At 23.1% G+C, this 20,688-nt stretch overlaps 4 protein-coding genes across 4 annotated transcripts; 2 read left to right on the forward strand and 2 right to left on the reverse strand. All coding sequences in view use genetic code 6, as the record gives it.

Annotated features, from left to right (window-relative positions):
• Window positions 1-276: 276 nt before the first annotated feature.
• Window positions 277-714, forward strand: TTHERM_000450959 (hypothetical protein; the record flags this gene model as incomplete). Its single annotated transcript, XM_012796944.1, has 1 exon — window positions 277-714. One exon carries the CDS (start codon window positions 277-279, stop codon window positions 712-714), a length of 438 nt encoding a protein of 145 aa, XP_012652398.1.
• Window positions 715-1,729: 1,015 nt separating this feature from the next.
• On the reverse strand, window positions 1,730-5,666 carry TTHERM_00450960 (hypothetical protein; the record flags this gene model as incomplete). Its single annotated transcript, XM_001013392.2, has 6 exons — window positions 5,262-5,666; window positions 5,114-5,183; window positions 4,809-5,006; window positions 4,513-4,650; window positions 4,230-4,449; window positions 1,730-3,995 (listed from the first exon to the last, which is right to left on the reverse strand). The coding sequence occupies exons 1-6, from the start codon at window positions 5,490-5,492 to the stop codon at window positions 1,730-1,732; spliced, it is 3,123 nt and encodes a 1,040-aa protein (XP_001013392.2). The 5' UTR covers window positions 5,493-5,666.
• Window positions 5,667-7,097: 1,431 nt separating this feature from the next.
• TTHERM_00450970 (hypothetical protein) lies at window positions 7,098-8,294 on the forward strand (the record flags this gene model as incomplete). Its single annotated transcript, XM_001013393.3, has 1 exon — window positions 7,098-8,294. The coding sequence occupies one exon, from the start codon at window positions 7,098-7,100 to the stop codon at window positions 8,292-8,294; it is 1,197 nt and encodes a 398-aa protein (XP_001013393.1).
• Window positions 8,295-9,117: 823 nt separating this feature from the next.
• TTHERM_00450980 (C2 domain protein) lies at window positions 9,118-19,589 on the reverse strand (the record flags this gene model as incomplete). Its single annotated transcript, XM_001013394.2, has 26 exons — window positions 9,118-9,378; window positions 9,427-9,600; window positions 9,660-9,998; window positions 10,055-10,291; window positions 10,686-11,140; window positions 11,206-11,436; window positions 11,492-11,726; window positions 11,786-12,066; window positions 12,138-12,622; window positions 12,682-12,764; window positions 12,853-13,240; window positions 13,290-13,628; window positions 13,741-14,453; window positions 14,506-14,760; window positions 14,820-15,307; window positions 15,364-15,668; window positions 15,715-16,287; window positions 16,398-16,612; window positions 16,690-17,078; window positions 17,130-17,445; window positions 17,498-18,020; window positions 18,085-18,236; window positions 18,336-18,907; window positions 18,967-19,367; window positions 19,428-19,513; window positions 19,581-19,589. 26 exons carry the CDS (start codon window positions 19,587-19,589, stop codon window positions 9,118-9,120), a joined length of 8,505 nt encoding a protein of 2,834 aa, XP_001013394.2.
• Window positions 19,590-20,688: the final 1,099 nt, after the last annotated feature.

The raw sequence follows: 20,688 nt of genomic DNA on the forward strand, positions 1-20,688 counted from the left end.
TCAAAAATTGATTTTATTTCATTTGTCTAAAAATAAATTTTTCTCTATGTTGTTCGCATAGCAAGATTTATGATAAAAGAATAATGTCAGAATAGACTGATAAGTGGCTTAGATAATTAACTTAGTTTAATTAATAAAATATAGTTATATTCATATTTAATTTTTAAAATTATCATTTTCAATACTTATACAAAAGATACCAAATTATAAAAAAGCAAAACCCTCCCTATGACGGAAATGAAATATTATAAATGACTTTTATTTATTAGAGTAAAAATGATCTAACAAATAGTCATTTAAACTTTATAGCAAAAAATATTATTTATTTTAATCAGATGCTAATAAATTTAATGGAAATTCAATTTTGAAATCTCAGAAATTTCCATCAAACTAAAATATTTAAGTAAGTCCTTAATAAAATTTATATATAAACTACTTAGGTTTTTATTACTTTCTTTCGTTCATTCATTCATTATGCCAAAAGCACATTTAACTAATAAGAAGGAAAGGCCATTTGAAAAAATAAAAAAACTTTAAGATATTCTAAGTCTATTTATTCAAAGCAAAGTTCCTAGTCCTTGCGTGAATTTTTCAGTTAAATAAAAGTTTAAAAATACTGAAGGATTTATTGTTTTAAAATAAAATTATTATTCTACTTAGCTAACATTCTTCTTAAATGTCTAATACACAAACATCTTAATTTCTGCACCCTGATCTTGCTATACAAGATAAAATAAAGACCAATTTCAATTAAAAACTATTTAATCAGTTAATTCGATGCTTCTACTAACTTTCTAACAATTTTTAATGCTATTTAGCATACTAATTTAGCACTTTCATCTTAAAATATAAATCTAAATTTAAATCCTTATTGTCTATTTTCATATAAAACCCGTTGTAGGGAAATTAATAATTGTATCTCAAAGTTTTGATTTTTCCTTTGCTTATTAAGACAAAAGTCATTTGATTTTAAATAAATCTTTATTTACCTCTAATTAAATTAATTTTGAAAATAAAGAGCAAAAACTAAACTGTGTTTAAATTAATTAGCTTAGAAAACTATTTAGGAGATATATAAGATAAAATAAGTAATAAAAATCAAAAAATATGTATGTACTTATTTATATATGTATATATACTTATTTATTTTTAATGATTAGGATTTATTTAGAATTATATCCGAAAAAACCTTTGATTCTTATTTAATTTATTCTTTTTATTAAGTCTGAATTTGTTTGTTATTACTTTATTACAATCAATATCTCTTCCCTCCAAAAAATAAAAAAAAAGTCACTTATAATATTTACTCATATTAAATTACTTATCAAACCTTCTTTTAATTAAAACCACTTTGTTTAACTACTTACTTACTTAATAGAGTTTATTTTTATAAATTTTAAAAAAATCAAAAATACTATTTAAAATAAATTAAATAAAGGATAATTCTTATAAATAATTTATACTTTTTAAAATATATAACATTTTTATTCTTTTAATTACCTTAACTCCTTAAACATATCTAAGCTGAAGAGTCAAAGATATTATCAATTTTCCCATTTAAAATATAATATTGATCTTTTAATTCAAATATTTTGAATCGAGGGACAAATTGAAGAAACAAAGTAAAATATTTAATTAAAATTTTATATTAGTTAAAAATCTTTTACTTATAAAATAATAAAAAATATTTTAATAAATAATATAAATAAACAATTAATTTTGCTATTTATCACTAACGATTTGTTTATGAGGACTTAAAATATTTTTAAGATTTAAATTATTAATTATTTGTAGATTGTATGTATTCAGATTATTTGGTTGATTGGGTTTATGATTTAAATAGCTATTACAAGTATGGATTGGTTTTTGCTTTTAAACTAGGATCCTCAAAAAGTTGTTAAAATCTTGGTATTAACTTTTTCAATGATGAGGAAGGAGTTAAATTTCTTGGAGCAAAGCTTTAATTTAATTAAATGTTATTTTCTGTAATTTATAGATTTTAAAATTTATCGTTCGAGTTTTAGAAATCTGTTTTATTTAAATTATTCTTTGAAGCTGAGTTTACTAATTTATTTCTTATGAATAGCTACTATCCTCTATTGATATCAGATTTTTGTTTTTTATTTGAGCTAGAGAAAAACGAAGATCTGTCTGTAGTTTGAGCTGTATTTGTTTATCTTAATGTAGTTTGGGATCCATTATTTATGTAATAATTGTTTTTACTAGATCTATCAGTATTAATGATCTTGTTTTCTCTATGACTAGATACTTTTTTATGATGTTTATTTTCACTTGATTCTATTTAAATAATTCTTTGTTGTAAATAAGGATCTTTTTCCTTGCTTTCTTCAATCTTTTTCTTTACTAACTTCAGAGGATTCAAAGCAGATTCTAGCAGTTATTTCTTAGTGGATGAGAATCCATTTTAGGATTTAGTTGAATTGGAAGTTAATGTCCCATTCATTTAATCAAATGTTCTTGCTTGGATTGGAGAAATCACAAAATTTCTCTCTTTAATAGATTTGAAGGCTTCTTTCTTATTAAGTTTTCTTTTAAAAAGAGCCAAAGGTGGAATTGAGTTTTTAAAGTAATTTGATGGAGAATTGATTTTCTTCCTATCGCTGCTAAATTATTCATGAATTTCAATATTATTTGTTTCATCTCCTATATTTTTATTACTAAGCTGACTACTCGAATAGGTATTATAACCTTTTTCAGTTATGAATAGCTCTGAATTTAACTCAGGGTTTTAGTTCTCGTTGTTGATTCTTTCCTTGTACAATGATTGCTTTAAGTGAGGCTTTTTATTTTAAATGTACTGCTAAATTTTTTTTTCTTATTCATCTGCTCCTGTAAAAACAGAATCGCGTTTTCCTTTAGAAAGAATTTGAAGTAGAAGAGTGAGAGGAGTTTTTCCCACATACTTAATTTCCTCTTCTTTTCTTTTTTGCTTAGCTTCTTATATTTTTTTTTCTATAAAATTAAGAAAAGTGGATTTATGTTAGTTATAACTTGATCCTCTTTTATTTCTTGCATCTACTACTTTATGTCTTGTATTGTTTTATGAGAAATCGTGATCACTATTGATTTCCATAGCAAAGCTATGCTATCTTCTATCAAACAAAATAGATTAGCTCTCGTCTGAATCATTTCTTCTAATATTTGTGGGAGAGTAATCACTACTATCCAAATCTTTAATAAAGTCATTTTTATTTTTGTCTATGCTATATGTATCATCGTCAAAATGCTAAGTAAAGCTTTTTCTAATTTTATGAGTAGGTTTTTTAAATTCTTCCTACTTATTATTAGTTTAAATCTTTAAATTGACTTAAGTCATTTATTTTTTAGCTTTTCTTACAGGACTCTCTTCAGTTATATTATTTAACTCTATCTTACTTAATGAAGGAGGACCAATAATAGATTTTCGATGAGGGCCCTAAATAAGTTTTTATGATCCTTATTTTAAATTTGAATCAGATTCTTCTAAAACAGAAGGAATATTAACAGATCCTTAAGATTCATTCTCTATTTCTTACTAAGAAGGTATTTGCTTGACTGTTCTATTCATAATATTTAGAAAATTAACAACTTTAAAAACTTTAGTAAACCTCTTTTTCTTTCTAATAAGTATAGGATTAACAATATTCTAATATTTATTTTCATATTGGGTGCATTAGCCACATTATGAGCAATAGCAACTTTTTCTTCTCAGCTGCATTTTGTACTCCATGTTATATTTTTTCCTATATTTTCTATCCAATATTTCAAAAACATCATTATTAATATTTTCTTATTTTGTAGCAGTCTTTGCTGGAAGTTGTGGGGAAGCAACATTAGACACTGCTGCTTTCTTTAATTTTAGATTTGCTTCTTATGTAAGAGGAGATACTTAAGAATTTTAGTTTACTCTAGGTGATTAAATGCTTTTTAAGTTTTCTTATTTCATCAACTTGTCTTCTTCTAACAAAGTCAAAAAAGGAGTAACATTTTATTGCCTATAATTTTAAGTAAAAATATAAATTTTAATTTAATTTTTTTTTCATTAATTTAAATGAAAATTTAAAAAAATAAACAAAATTCTTTCTTTCAATTTATTGAGCAAAAGCTCTTACTTTATGTATTAATTATTATTATTTTAATTTCAAACATAAAAACTTTATCTAGCGAATGGTTTTCTAAAATATTTGTGAAGGTATTTATCTTAATATCTCTAATAAGTAAATAATTACTATTTAACTTGTTGGATGGCTTATGATAAGTTTTTAACAGCCTTTTTTTAGCTACTACTTGTTGCTGTTTAAAGGATTGATCCTTTTTTTCTTCTCCCTCCATTTTCGTTGCCAACTTAAAGATTAGATTTTCTAGGTTTATTAATATCTTATTTAACATTTAGGTTATTTTACTAACTATCTTGTATGATGTACTTAAAAAAATGATCTAAACTATTGCCTAATTTTAATAATACAATTTTGATTAAGTATAAATAGCTATTGATTCAATATTCGAATTTACTAACTCTGTGATTTTGATTTTTTTATAATAGACTTTGATGATGCTAAGGTGATTAATTAATTACTTTCAACATTTTTTCTTTTGCAGAGTTTTTGGATGAAAGTATTTTGAATTTCATGTGATTATCTTGTTCAATTACTAATATAAAAATAAGAAATTGTTAAAATAAAATTAATATAAATAAATCTAAGTTATTTCAAAGAATCTTATTTTCAAATTAGTAAAATTTATTATTTGTGCCAAGTTTTATCATAAATTAGCGTAAATTAATTAATTAATCAATCAACTAATAATACATTTATCAATATCAGTCTGTTAGCTGACTAGAGGTTTGAGTTATGAAACAAATGGGTTTAGAATCTCCTTTGTTAAACTCTTCCAGACTCTTTCCTTATCAAGAGTTAAATCCTCTTTTTAAAAGTGTATGTTTTCCTCTATTCCATATTAGTTTGATTTAGGAAGGTTTATAACAGGCATCTATATCATGTCTTTGTCTATTTGTTTATAAATGAATTATTTTTAAGTTTGAAGTAAAATATTTTTCTACATAAATAATATTTAAATATAAATCATAATTAAATATTTAAATCGCTTATTTTACCAACAATATACAAGGAAGAAAGTTTCTTCTCTACGTCATGGTCCTTAAGTCCTGACACAAACTTTACAGTCTAAAATAATTTAAAGCAATTAATTAGTTAATGTTGCTTAATCAAGATTGAGTACTATGTAAATATAAAAGATTTTACTTTAGGATTTTATATAACTTCTTCATCCTTGCTTATGAAAGAATCACCTTAAATATAATCAAAAGGTTTTCTTTCGTTATATTAAGAAGCATAATATTAAGATTCATCTTCACTTCTAGAAAGATAAGAATTATCATATTAGCTTATTTTTTATTATGATTTTGGTTTATTTGATTCTATTTTTGGTTCATTGTTGAAAGACTACAACTGTTATTGTCTCTTTGAGTCCATTTCGAGTTACGTTGCTTTCAAGTTAGAATTTCTTTGACGGAAATAAGTAATCGAGGATATGTCCTTTTGAAAACAAATAAGCTATTTGTGTAAATTATTACTTCTTTGTTTATTGAACACTAAAAATTAAATACTAATTAAAATTGTAAAACCTGCTTTTCTTTTGCTGAAAAACTCTAACTTAAATTATTTCATATAATAATAGCTACTGGATAGCAAATTAAGAAAATAACATTCCTTTATTTTCGTTTCTTTTTGCACTTCGAATTACTCACATTATTCAAACTAAAATACCAACATTTTGTTTATAATCAAGTGATATCTTGGCAAATTTTATGTAATCTATGTTTGCATTTACCTAATACGCAAATATTCTCCTATCTATATAAACCATACCTTCTAAAATACAATATCTAAGATACTGAAAGTATGTAATTTATTTTCTACTCTACCTTCACAATACAAAAATTAAATTAAGTTACAATCATTTGCTTTTCGAATACAAATCAAAAAAATATTCAATTAATAAATAATCAAAAGATTTATATAAAAATCTCTTTAGTTTAATTTAAAAATATTTGAATCAAATAATTTGAGAATTTTTAAAACAAAATATTCTTATTAAAACAAATAAAATTTTAAAGTAGAAATATTAAAAATTATGAATAAAATCCATATTTTACTTAAAATTAAATTCCTTCTATAAAAAGAATTTTAGTTCCAGTTAATTTTTTTAAAAAAAGGTGAAAATTAAAATAAATGCTAATTATAAATTTAAATCAAAATCGAAGTTTTTAATGAGCAAATAAATTTTTAAATAATAAATTATAATTCTAAGTTAAATTTAATTTAAATTCCATCATTATAAATCATTTTAATATTTGCTAAAAAATAATAAAAAATGTTAATGAAAAAATGAAAATTTAATAATTAATTTTTTTGTTAATATTTTTACATCAGTCAAATTAAAATATGATCTAGAACTAATTATTTTTATTTACACTCTCTTTTAACTTTTAATAAATTTTGATTATAATTAATTAATAGACTATGTAGCTTTAGACACATTTAATTTAACAACGTAATACCAAAATATTACGAATTAAATTATTTACTTTTTTAAGAAAAAAAATTCTATAAATATATTAAAAATATTAACACTGGCTTTTAACTTTGTAAAAGTTTGTAAATATAAAATAAAATTTTATTTGTAAGAGAGCAATGTTAGCTATTATAAATAATTATAGTGGGATGACTGGCTGGTAGGTAGAAAAGAATAATTGAAATAGCAGACCTTATCAGGAAATTATATTGTACAATTATGAGTGATTATTGATTTAGGTGTAAACACAGTGTTAAAAGAATATTTATTATTGAATAAATAAATTAATTAGTTAGCAATTATTAAATTCAATAGCAAGATAAAACATTTGTTTACTTTAGTAAAGCATTTATAAAATTTTAAGCATAAGAGAATACCAACAATATACTTTAAGAAATTATTTTAATTGAAAAAATAATTAAATCAATCAGAAACAAGATTCATTTATTAAACTATTTACCTAAATCTTTTATATTTTAAGCTTATAGATTTAGCTTATTGCAATGTCATTTTAAGATTAAAAGTTAGTTAGAAAAACTAAGCCTTCTAACTCTTTGAATGAAGGTTAAATGAAATAATTACAATCTGCTTTTATGAATGAAAGTGGAGACGAAAATGGCGAATATGAAAATTAGTAAACAGCAATAAATCCTCATGAACCTAAAAGAAGTAAAACGATAATTCAATAAAATTAGTCATAAGATTAATCAATGATCATGGATAATATTAAAGTTGATAGCGATAAAATTACTTTTTTGTCAGAAAAGGATTTTAAATTTGAAAAAAATTGCTGGGTGTGCAAAATTTTATTTGGTAAAATGAATGATAGATAACACCATTGCAGGCTGTGTTCTCATTCAGTATGCAAGATATGCTCATAAAAGAGGGTAAATGATAATAGAGTTTGCGATATTTGTTTTCTTAAAATGAAAAATGTGAAAGGAGAAAAACGTAAGAAAAAGCTGTTAGCTGCAATGAAAAACTTCATTAAAAACTTATCTACAAACATAACCAAGGGTAATGAAGAAAACAAAAAATTAGAATCTAAATGCAAGAACCTAAAAGATCAGTCAAAGATTGAGGAAGAAAAAAGATAAATTGAGTTAGAAATATTGAAATCTAAGCTTGCATAGATTTAAAGAAGCAAAGAAACACAAGAAAAAAAATTAAGAGAACATGAAAATCAATTAGAGGTCAAAAAAGTTGATAGATAGCGCAGATAAGATGAGCTCAATGATTATTAAACTAAGTAAAAGATTATTGTTGGAGATATTAAGCTCCAGCAAGATGCCTACAAATCAAGATATGACTAGCTCAATCAATTGTATCAACAAAAGAAAGACTTACAAAATCAAGAGTCATTCCTAAGACTTCCTAACTATGAAAGAGCTAAACGTAATGATCCTGAGAATATGTGCGAAGCTATCATCTTTTTAGATAATAATGATCATAGAAACGGAATAAATCATTACAACACAGTATCCAATAATAATGTTTTCTAAAGTACTTCTGACTCAAATAACATAGACAAACATAATACTAGTCAGAATTACAATCAACAAAAGAATGATAAAACTGAATATGCATCCAGCTACAATTAAGGCCTAATGGATGCAGATCATGAAATAATTTAGCATAGCTCTCGGAAAAAAAATAAAGGTGGAAGTGGTAAAAAAACTGGCACTTGTTTATGTGATTGAAAAAATATATAAAATTAGAACAAAAAAATAAAAAATATTATTACAATATCAAATTATAAAAAAGTATTTTCTTAAAAATAAATCTATCAATAGATAGAGAGATTGATAGATTTAATTATATAAATTGATGCACTAATAACTTTTAAAAAGGTTACTAAAATTTAACTATCAAAATGAATAATAATTTTGTAATTAAAATAAATATATAAATACCTGAAAAGGCTTGGCATGTATAAAAAACATATTTTATTTATAAATTCTACTTGATTTCTTTGAATGTAAAATATTTTACATTATTTATTATGATTTTTTATTTTTTACAATAAATTTTGTTTCTTTTCATCTCTATTTTTTCTAGATTCATAATTCTGTTTGAAAAACCAGAATATTTTATTTTGTTTAAGTCTTTTATTAACATTTTTATAATGAATATAATTTTAATCTTCCAAATATTTTTCAAGCATTTTTAAAATTGTTAAAATAACTTTATTTTAACAAACAGATTAATTAATGAAGACTTTTTAAAAGTTTTAAAATAAAACTTATTTATTTGTTACGTTGACTTATTTTTAAGAACCTTTAATAAGATAAAAGTTATTTTAAAAACTATTTTTATTCCAATTTATTTTAATTTTATGGAATTTATTTTTAAGTTTTTGATAAAAAGTGATTTTTAGTTTAAAATATAAAAACAGGTAAAATTTTGAAATAATTTATTTTACTTTATTATTTTTATAAATTCCTAAATTAATTTTAATTAATTAATAAAGAATTCTTTATTTTGATCAAGTAAATTTTTAATTAAACAGAAAAATTTTATAATTCATTTCCAATCTAATCTAGATATTAAATATTTTGTGGCTAATTCATTTTTTAACTTTACAGGATCGCTAAGGAAATCTTACTTCTTCTTTTCTAGTAGCTCTTTTTTTCTTTTATTTATATCGTACTTATTCAAGTTATCTAATCCTTGAGCTTTGTTAAATAGGAAACTTAAAAAGTTTTCAATAGTTGCTTTTCTTTTTGGTTTTTTGACAGTTTTTTACCTCTGCTTAAGAATTGACTCTATGCCTAAAAATTCATCCTAATTTCAAATAAAAATGTATTTTTAAAATTGTAAAATTAAATTTACTGCTGGATATTCAAACTCTCTTGCCAGCATTGTCAAAAATTTAAAACAGTTTTCTATAATTATATCTTCATTAAATATTTCTTTCTCATCTTCAGCAAGGACATAAGAGTCCAATAGTTCTTCATCAAGTACTTTTTCTAACTACCTCAATAAATTTTTTTCGTCAACCAATTACTTTCATTTTAAATAAAATTAAAATATTTCTACTAATTAATTTAATTCAATCAATTTACAGAAAATTTTTTCTTAATTATATTTTGAGGATCTTAAGAAATGACAGTAATATCTTGCACTAACTGATCAATTATTTCACTCAAAACATATCTTGTTATTTTCTTAGTGCCTATTAAAGAGAACACAAAACTAAAATACTGATTGTAAGTTTTTGAAATATAGCCAAAGTCTTTTTTGTAGCCAATATATCTGAATAATTTGCAGACAGTCTTTAGAGCAAGTAGAGTATCCTCAGAGTTCATATTTGAAGCAGAGCTGCATAAAGTAATTAAGAAATTTGCAAAAATATCTAACCCTAAAATTTTTTCACTTTCTTCATCAATTGTCATGCTTAAAACCTAATTAAAAAAATTTAATATTTTAAAATCAACTAAATCTTTAAAAATTTTTTTACTTTTGTTGATATCATAGAGTAGAGTTTTACTAAATTCTTGACTTTACCTAAACTTTCAATTAACAACTCATCAATAATTTTTATCAACTAATTGCATTCAATCACATTTTAAACTGATCTTTCCATATAGAAATCGAGCAACTTTAGAAGTTATAGCGTTTGAATTCCTTTGCTTCTGAGAAAATCATCTTTCTAAGAGTATTCAAGAAGTTCAAAATCACTTTAATTTCTAACATACTTTTAAATAATTTTAAAAAATTAAATAATTCATTTTTAATTATTTTTATTTTTCATTTTTTAGATATTTTAATCAAACAAACTTATTTTTAAAAGGTTTATTTTTACCAATCAAAAATATTCATTAAAAATTCATTATTGTGTGGGTAATTAAACATAGTTAAACTAAAAGAATATTAAAATATTTGAGCTATAAATTAATATTACTTAAATTTTAAAATAAATTTAAGAAAAAGTTAAAAATAATTAATTATTATTTATTAAAAGCTTATTTAATTAAAAATATTTAATCCCAAAAGTATTTAATAGAAAGAAAAAATTTAACTTCAATAAAATTATATTTTAAAATAGTTTTTATATTAATTTTATTTTAATTAAAAAATGTAATATATACTTTGCTGTTTTGTTGAAAAAGCCCATTCTCATCTTTTTGAGTTTCTACATACCTAAGACGATTGTTCAGAATGATATTTAACAAATCTTCTTGCTTATAAGATTCCTATTTTAATTACTCAGTTGTAATGGTCATTGATGATGATATATCCAATTTTTTTGATCTGTAATCGATGATAAGTGTTGATTTTTTTTCTTTTGACTAAACTTTATTCTTTTTTTCCTCTTAATTTTCATCTATTTAATTAATATGGAGTAGCTTTATTTTGCTTAACATTTCTGCTAAATCTTGGCAAATAGCTAACCCATTATTTGCTTTAAATATATCTATGAACTGATTGATATCCTAGGCTGCTAAATTACTCATATTAGCCAGACACTATTGCACTATCTCATAGTCGTCATAATAAACTCTTATAAAATTCATCAAAGTTATTACAGTTGTTTTGACATGCTCTTTTTTATATTTAAAGTTTTAAGAAAATTAACATTAACTTAAAAATCAATTAGAATTTAATTACATTTATACTCAGAGTAATCTACATATAAAATTAGCTCTTAAATTTCCTTTATTATTTGTAAAGTAACTTTTCTTTATGAAGAAGAAAGAAGATTTTGAATCATGTCTAGTAGAGTTGTTTTTCTGAAATTTAATTTCTCATTTTCAACATTTTTCTTTTCTTTTTTCTCAACAACTAATTTATCAAATTCATTTTAGTTTCTCTTTATCTTTATTTCCTGTCTAGCTTAAACTTTTTAATATAAATGCAAACTTGAGAATTATCTATTTAAAACAAATATTTTTACTTCTTGAAATTACAATTGGTATCTATTTGGCATTCTTCAATTTAATTATGTCATTGCTTGAAACTGATGTGTTGCACTACTCATTCAATTCAAGATTCAAACTCATCACATTATTAAGATATTTCTATTCACACATTTTTTTCACAGGATACAATCTTTAGCAGAGCTCATATTCTTTTCCTTCAAACATCATGACCAGCATGACTTCAATAGCTATATTTTCAATATCATCTTACTAAAATATAATTAAAAAGGTTTAATTTTATGGAAATATTTTTTCTTTTATTTATTTACTTGTCTATAAACAACACTGAAATTTTCAGGTGTATCAAATTAGAAGCTTATTGCCTTTGAATTTAATTGTGATTCAATAAAATTTTCAAGAGTAATCTCTAAAAGGCTTGTTGAGTGCTCATTTATAACATCTGTAGAATAATCATTGTAATATACCATTGTCTTAAGCTTTACACCAAAATATATTAAATCATCCTTATATCTTTCATTATCTTCATCAATTTTTTTAATAATTTATTAAATCAAGTGATGCTCTGGGTTTAATTATATATTTTTTATTCCTATTTTCATTTTTTAATTTAATAAACTCATTTAAATTTTTATTGAAAAACGATAATAGTAAATAAATTACCATCAATTTTCATAAAAACTTTTGCCCAATGAATAGGTTAGAATTTGAAGCTGCCCAATACATATATATCTTTTCTATTAAGTATGTTATAAAATTGCTTCATAACATCATTGTTATGATATATCAATTCTCTTAATGGCTAAATAAAGAAGAATTCTTCTCCTTATGGTTTTGAATATACAACATCAACAATTTAGAAGCTTCCTTTACATAAGTTAATGGATCTGTCTTCTCTTAAGAAATCATCATTATTTTCTTATTTAACTTCTTCATCCTCACCAATATCTTTAGCTTCTTCTATCTCTTCTGATTATTCCTAACTTATATTTCTCATTATTTTATTCAGCTGTTCTTTTGACTATCCTGTCATCACCAATTTTAATTCAATTTTATCACTAGGATGAGAAGTCAAAAACTTATGAGTCTTGAATTCATTTTAAAGTATGCTTCCATCTGAATCGATAAAATTAGTGAATTCTTTTTACCTATGAAGAAATAAAAATACATAATTTTAAAAAGGGTTTTTATAAAAAGTATTAATTACCCATTCACTTTAACTTTAAGTTTCATGTTAGACAAAGCAAATACTGAGATTTTGTCAGAAAAGTAATTTTTAGCAATTATTTTCTTTATTGATTTAATAAAAATACATTAAAATTGATTTTTTATCAATAATAAATAAGTTATTTTTTGATTAATTAAAGTAAAATTTTACTTTATCCTTATAACGAATAACTGAATTAAGACCACGAGTATCCAGCATTTCATTTTATTCTACTCTTATTATTCTATGAATTTAGACAGATATTTCTCCTACATTTTGTTTATAAAATGGAGAAGTGATTACTCTTAAAAGAGTGATAACTCTGAAATTCGAGGGTCTTATAAATATGAGAAGCTACTGGGTTTAAAAGAGATCCTCAGGGCTATTTATAGACTGAATAGTTTACTAAATAGAATGTTTAGGAATTTCACCTTCTTCAAGTTTTATATTCCCTTCTTTATCCATATACTTAAAGCCAAGCATAATTTATGAAGAATTTTTCATAACTTCTCCAGGAATGTAAAAGTCGATCTCCTGATTTAAAGTTATTTCAGTCATCCTATAAATAATAATTTGGTAAAAATTTTATATTTATTTATTCAAATTACTCTATTTCATCACCATCGTCACCTCTTTCTTCCTTGAAAGAATAGGCATCTCTCTTAAATTATGCAAATAATTTAAGTGGAGTCGAATTTTTAACATTCTACTGAATAATTAAGCTTATATTAAAAGAGTATTTCATTTTTATTGATCCTTTTATTTAGAGGGTAGTGCCCTAAGGAATAGTAATATGCCATAAATACTCACCATCTTTAGAATATTGAGTAAGCTCTTTTTTAAAGTCTGGATTATTATACTATTTATTCATACCAGAAAAACGCTCTCTTAAATAAAGTAAGCTCATTCCTTTGAATTTTTTTCTGAACTATTAGTTAAACTCATATCTATTCAATAGTAAATTTGAAAAATTTATTTACAAAATAAGTTTAAAAAATAAAAAAATGTTCAAAATAAATTATTTTAATGTCAAAAATAAATAGGTTTAAAAGCTATTACGCATTCATTTTAGAGTCATAATAATATATTTTGTAAAGCTTTTCTCTTACATTAGTTAACTTCCCTTTTATTTTTGCTATATTAGCTAAAGAAATTGTACTTTGTGGTTGGTTATTTACTTCTCCTTTGAAGAATTCTAAAACAACTTTACAAGGGATACGTTTAATTATATTGACACTATTAAACATAACTAAAAAGAATTCAACTTCAATGTTCTTTTAAATTTATTCTTCATTAAACTTTTTCAAACCATGTTCTACAATAGTTTTTATTTTCCTTTCTAAAAAGTTATTCCTTAACATTTTTTATTGTGAATTTGTATTATTATTTTAATTGTCATCATCCTAAATATCTTCTTCTTAGCTAATATTTTATTATTCTTCTTCTTCTTATTTCTTTTCTTCTTCTTGAGACACTTAAGGGAATTTTATATTGTAGAGAGGTAATTTACACTTAGAAATCAAACCTGTATCTGTCTTAGAAGTATCACAAAAATCAATGGTAAGAGTATCGAATATACTTTAACACTTAAGATTAAGAGACTGTGTATAAATATAACCAGTATCAGTTTATTTGAATTCTGTAGCAGGCAAAATCTTAGAGCTTTGGTAGCTTTGCTTAAATTTAGAAAACTCTTTTATTATAGGATAACTATTATTGGAGTGACTTATTATCTATTAAAAGCTATCTTCTTCAGTATCAAATCCTTGAATCTAATTATAAATATTAAATGTTGCCAAAGCCTTTTAAAAAATATTTAATTACATAAAAATTGAAGCTAAGCGATTTTTAGAAGTCCTTTTCTTTTATATCCATAATTTCAAATGATTTTAAAATTATTGTGCAGTCAAAATTAGAAGTAAACCTATTTTGAATGAATGAAAGATTCAAATTTAAAACTGCACTTCTATAGAGCAAATCATTCTATAAAAGAATACTCATGCTTATTGTTTAATTCGTGAACCAATTAAGTGAATCTAGGTTTATTGAAAACGACTATAGTTGCTTTCTTCTGAGATACTATTTTTTTTAAATTATATTTTAAATAGAAATCTTAATGTATCTAACTAAATACATACCCTTTTAGATTTATCTAATGAAATAAATTCAATTAGGTTCTTGATTAATGATATTGACACATTATTTTGTTCAGGATGGAAAATAAGTTAAGCTAGCTAGTTAAATGGGGCTTCATCATTTCTGAAATATTCAGAAGTCTCATCTTGTGAAATGGAATATTGCTATTGCTTTTTCTTGAAAGTCAGTTTGGACAAACCTTCTTAATCTAGCTATTTAAATATAATTTAATTGCTGTAAATTGTAGCTTCAGTTTCCGAGCTAATTGTGCTTTGATTGCTACTATTATTTATTCCATGAAGCCCCTCTACTTAGATTTAAATTAAACCATCTTTCATTTCTTTTACCATTTTAATTTCTTCATTGCTTTATTATTGCTTGTTTTGTTATTCGTTTTCTCCTTCCATCTTCAAATTTAATTGTGATTACAATCTTTTAGGGCATAAATTAAAGTCAGCAGAAAAAACAAATACTATTTCTTCCTATTTAACTTAAGAAAATTAAAACTTATTTAGTAAATGTAACTAACAAGAATTTAAAAATTACTTCCAAGTCTACTTGTGTTTGCTTCACCAGCACTAATTAAATTTGGATGAATTTATTTCAACATTTTAATAGCAAAATTTTAAGTTTAATCTTTTTCATTTAAGAAATTCAAAATGTCTGAAAAACATATTTATCCCTTGAGGATAGGCATAGAACATTAATCGAGCTACATATAATCAATATTTAAAGGATGTTTAACAGTCATATCAGTTATTTATACCAATTCTATATTAATTTGGACATTCAAATTAGTAGTAAAAAAGCTACAAATTCTATCACCAAAACTCATCTGTCTGTCTATTATACTTTTTTACAAAATAAAAAACGGATTTGTAAATTAGAAATGTATACTCCTTGGATTCTTAAACAATAATGCTTTATAAAGATTGGACTCTAAATGGAGTTGAGTAATATGTAAGAGAAGATGGTAAGAACGTAACACTTTTGACATCAGTTGTAGATTCAATAGTACCTGGCATGGCATAAAAAAATTAGTTTACTTAATCCTTCTTGTTTATAAATAACTTTAAAACGTACTGGCATGAAGTTTTTAAGAATAAATCATTTAATGGATTAGTTTAATTAATATTTTTTATTTTGAGAGGCCTGATATTAAGTAAAACATTTTCGTAGTTTTCAATGCTAAAAGAATCAACTACATCCACAATTAAAGTGATTTAGTTTAAGCTATCATTAATAGCACCTTTAAAATTTATTTTCTTCAATTCAACTTAAATATAATTTGTTTTATATTTCTTGAGTGGATATCTCGTCCATTCGAGCTGTCCATTAAGTATTCCGTTAACAGTAAAATTTTTATCATCTTTAGAATACATAAAAGTACAGCTAACATCAATGTTTTATTCTTCTAAATCAAAAGCATTTAAATTTAACCTGAAGTTTTCCTTAATATTGTTATAAGTGCTTTTTTATTAAATTAATTTTTCATTAAAAATCAAACATTTATTTTTCATTGTTTTTTTAAATTAATTTTATATTAAAAATCAATCATTTTTTATTGCTTTTTTTTTTACTTTGTATTTTTGGATAGGCGAATCTTTTAGGAAATGTATGTGCTATTCTTTGATTTTAACGTTATTTAGGCATGAGTATCTTTAGGTCCACCTGTTATTTCTAAAGATTATGTGGAAATAACAACTTAAGTAATGCCTTTTACTGAGCCATCTCTTTTTTCATACCTTTCAACCCAAAATAATTTTTCATTTAATTCAGATCCATTTTGTATTTGCTTTAATTTATTAAATAAAATCATTAAATTCAATGATTCATTTATTATTTTGAAATATATGAAAGAATATTTAATACCTTGTAGAAAGGATGAGAATTTATAGGAGTATAGCTGAAAGTGAAAACGAAATTTCCTTCTATTTCTTAATTAAGAGTTGAAAGTGGAATTTTCCAAGTGTTTGGAAAATCTGTATTGACCAAAGGAAGATCGGCAATCCTCTAAAATATTTTAAACATCAAAATACTAGCATTGTTGCTAAAATCAAAGAATTTAATTTTTAAAGTATCTAAGATAGAGTTAGTGAAAAATTTGATGCTCTTTTAATATTTAGGATTTTTTAAGTTGTTAATATGTTCATCGGTTTTGGCAATCTAGTTATTCACTTCAAAGACTAGTAAGCTATTAATTATGTCTCTGTTAGTATATTAAATATTCTCACCTTAAATGCAGTCAATGCTTAGAATTCCTATGTATTTTTTTTATTTAATTTATTTAAAAGCATTAAAAATTTATTTACCTAATGGCTAATCAATAAACAATGATTTATTTTGGGTGTATTTTATTTTAAGAGTTCCATTTTAGGTTAAACTTTTTTAAAATTAATCAAAGGATTTGTTCTTTTGAGAGAGAACTTTCTTAAATAAAAACATGAAATTTTAGCTCAAAACTGGAGATTTAATATCTATTGATGAAATTGTATTTCTTGCAAGACCATATTATTGAATTAAAACAGTAGGTATTTCTAGATGTAAAGGATTTAAAGTAAAACTCATTATTTCATTATATTTTGAAGGTATAACTTCGTTATCAACTTAATTAGGGTTCACGTAGAGCTTTTTAATTAAATCAAATTTGAATATAATTATTTTGTTAACTTAATGTTACTTCATATATTTTCACAGTTGCAGGTATCGCATCTTTGTCTATGTAGTTTATAAAGTTAATTGGTATGTTTGTTTGCCACTCAAATTTGTAAGGATTATCACAAACTGAGGTAAAGCATCTATAATTAAGAGTTGGGATTGAAACTTCTAAAAATAAGTTTGTTTTTCCAAGATCTTCCAAATTAATTCCGTTTATTTATATACCCTTAATAACACAAAATAAATTTAAGCCTTCATAAACTTATTTTGGCTAATTATCTTGTTTTAGTGTATTCTAAGATAATTTAGTAAAATTTCCACCATCAATGTCTTCTTTTACATTTACAACACTTTTTTTCTTTGGTCCTTCTTTTGATGAAGCAATCAAATTAGGCTACTTATTTGAGAACTAACTCTATTTTTATTATTAATTTGATTCATGTTTTTAAATATTGAGAGGAGTCTTTTCATTAGGTTCAATAGTTTTCTATCTTTTAAAGCTAGCTACCAGAGGATCATACTCTTTTTAAAACTTGCTCCAAGTTCTTTTTTTGTTGAATAAATAAATAAATTAAATAAACAAACTACTTTCATTAGAAATATTTTTACTGCTCATTTCTGTGAACAAGACTCAAAGAAACCTTAGTAGCTACTTTGTTAGTTATAAAATTAAGAGTAGTAACTGCTTCTCTCTCTACTTCATCATCTTTATTCTATAGCCAGTTGAGTTCTGCTAAAACCAAAGAAACAGTACATTCAGGCTAATAATTAATAATAGAAATTAAATTTTATTTTTTTAAATACAATTTTTAATATTTAACCAAAAAATTAAAATTATTTATTGATAAATAAAAATTTACTTCAAGTTAGCTAAATTCTTCTTTATTCATTTAAACTTCAAGTAAATCTTTGTTGATATATAAGTTAAATTTTATTTCATCAAGTACACTGTTAGTGTCCAAGTAGAAGGTAGGACCTTCTATGTAAAATTTACACAATTAATTACTGTTTTAGAAAGTGTAAAATGCTTTCTTTAAATTTATATTATTAACTTTCTCTATCTTGATTCTTACTATTCCCTTAGGCTCACGAGTAAATGAATTCTTTAAGAATGTATACTCACACATCAAAGCAGCACTACTAGGGATATTGTTATCTGTGAAATTTTTTTACACACATTTAGGTTTGTTAGCTACCAAAGATAATTAATCTAAATTCTACATAATAGAGCCAACGTCTACATCTATGTCATTCGAGCTGAAATAGTTTTTTAATGAAAACTTTATTTCAATATTTTTATCTTTTAAAGGTTAGCACTTCATCAAGAATTTTTGGTTCAAAGTAGGATTTTCCTACTTAAATTTCTTTGTTTATTGTTGTATAGATTCAATTTAAACTGATCCGAATTATGTATCCTTTGATCTTTTAAGTTCTATGAGCATGCAAAATTGTATTATTTTAAATTAGAGATAAATACTATTAAAAACTTACTTGTTCCATTCAAAATGCTTATACGAAGAACTCCTTCCGCATTATAGGAGCTTATCACTTCTTGGTTTTCTTTAATAGATGACTATTCTTATGATTTCTACCCATCATTATAATATTCAAAACTAACTTTTAATTTACCATTTATTTACTTTTTAATATTAAGTTCTGCCAAATCTAAAACTCTAACAGCTCTCTAAATTTATGTTATATTTTTTAAAGAATCAGACCAAAAGGAAATCATCGTATCACTAATATAAGGATTGTAATCATATAATTCAAATCTAATCTCATCATTGTAATGAAATTTCGATAAATCAACTGCAAATCTGCAGTTCCATATTGGTTTTTCTTATTTTTCGCATATTTCAGTTTAAAATTTAACAGAGCCTATCTTCAAAATCCTAAAAATTAAAATACAAAATTCTCATCTTCCTGTTTTGCTAAAAAATTATCAATTTTACACATATGGATTGGGATTTCCTAAAAATGTATTAAACCGAATATCCTTTCCTTCTACAATAACTATTGTTAAAATACCCGAAAGTGACTAATTTATAACAAGAATGTTATCTTTAATTCACAATATTTTGCTAAATAATCATAAAATTATATACCTAATCCATTTGACAAATCTATCAACTTGTTAACTAACTAACTAACAAAAAGCTTTGCTTTAAAAATCTTAACTTAAAAATACAAACTAATTAATTAGTTAATTAAATTTTTTTCTTTTAATAATCGCAAATTTTAAAATAAAAGGATTTGATTGATTATTAAAAACACTAAATAAAGTCCTAAAAGATATTATTAATAATTTATTAAAATCTGTATTAAAAGATAGTTTCAAATTTGAAACAAATACTTATTTAAATTAAATTAAGTGGAATTAAATTGATTTTAATTAATTGTCAAAAATATATTTTTATAAAAACTATATTTTTATTCAGATGTTAATGATAATATCTCTCATTTTGCATAAGCAAGTATTTATGATAGAAAAAATAATATTTGTATTGCATTTTTTATACATTGAAATATACTCCTGTTGTTATTTGATTGATTTACATTAAAATAATTTTATATTTTGTATTTTATATCGTAGTGATTTGTGTAAATTTGTGTCATATTCCAATAATATGTAACCAATATTCTTAAGTGAATATTTGATTTTATTAGTTTTAGTATTAGATAATTTCAAGACTGTAAAATTAATTATGTAATTGTAGATTTTGGTATTAGAAACATAATATTAATAATAAGAAAAAATTATGATAATATTTCTCATTTTTCATAAACAAGTATTTATGATAGAAAAAATAATATTAGTATTGCATTTTGTTTATATTGAAATATGCTACTGTTGTTATTTGGTTTATTTAGATTATTTTATATATGAGTAATTTGTTTATACTAACATGAGTCATATTTTAATAGTATGTAATCAATATTCTTAAGTAAATATTTTATTGTATTTGGGTTAGTATTAGATAATTTCAAGACATTAAAAGAAAGATATTATGTAGTTGAAGATTTTGGTATTAAAAAAAATAAATATTAATAGGAAAAAATAATGAATGATAAAATGAAATGGTAATTTTAAGATGAAGTTAAATAAAATATATTGGAAAAACATTACTGTAGCAGCGATGTAGATATAAAAATGAATATTATTAATTTTTTTATTTTTTATTTATTATTATTTAGAAATTTTATATACAATAA

Source organism: Tetrahymena thermophila (assembly GCF_000189635.1).
Source record: "Tetrahymena thermophila SB210 genomic scaffold scf_8254686, whole genome shotgun sequence".
NCBI lineage: Eukaryota > Ciliophora > Oligohymenophorea > Hymenostomatida > Tetrahymenidae > Tetrahymena > Tetrahymena thermophila.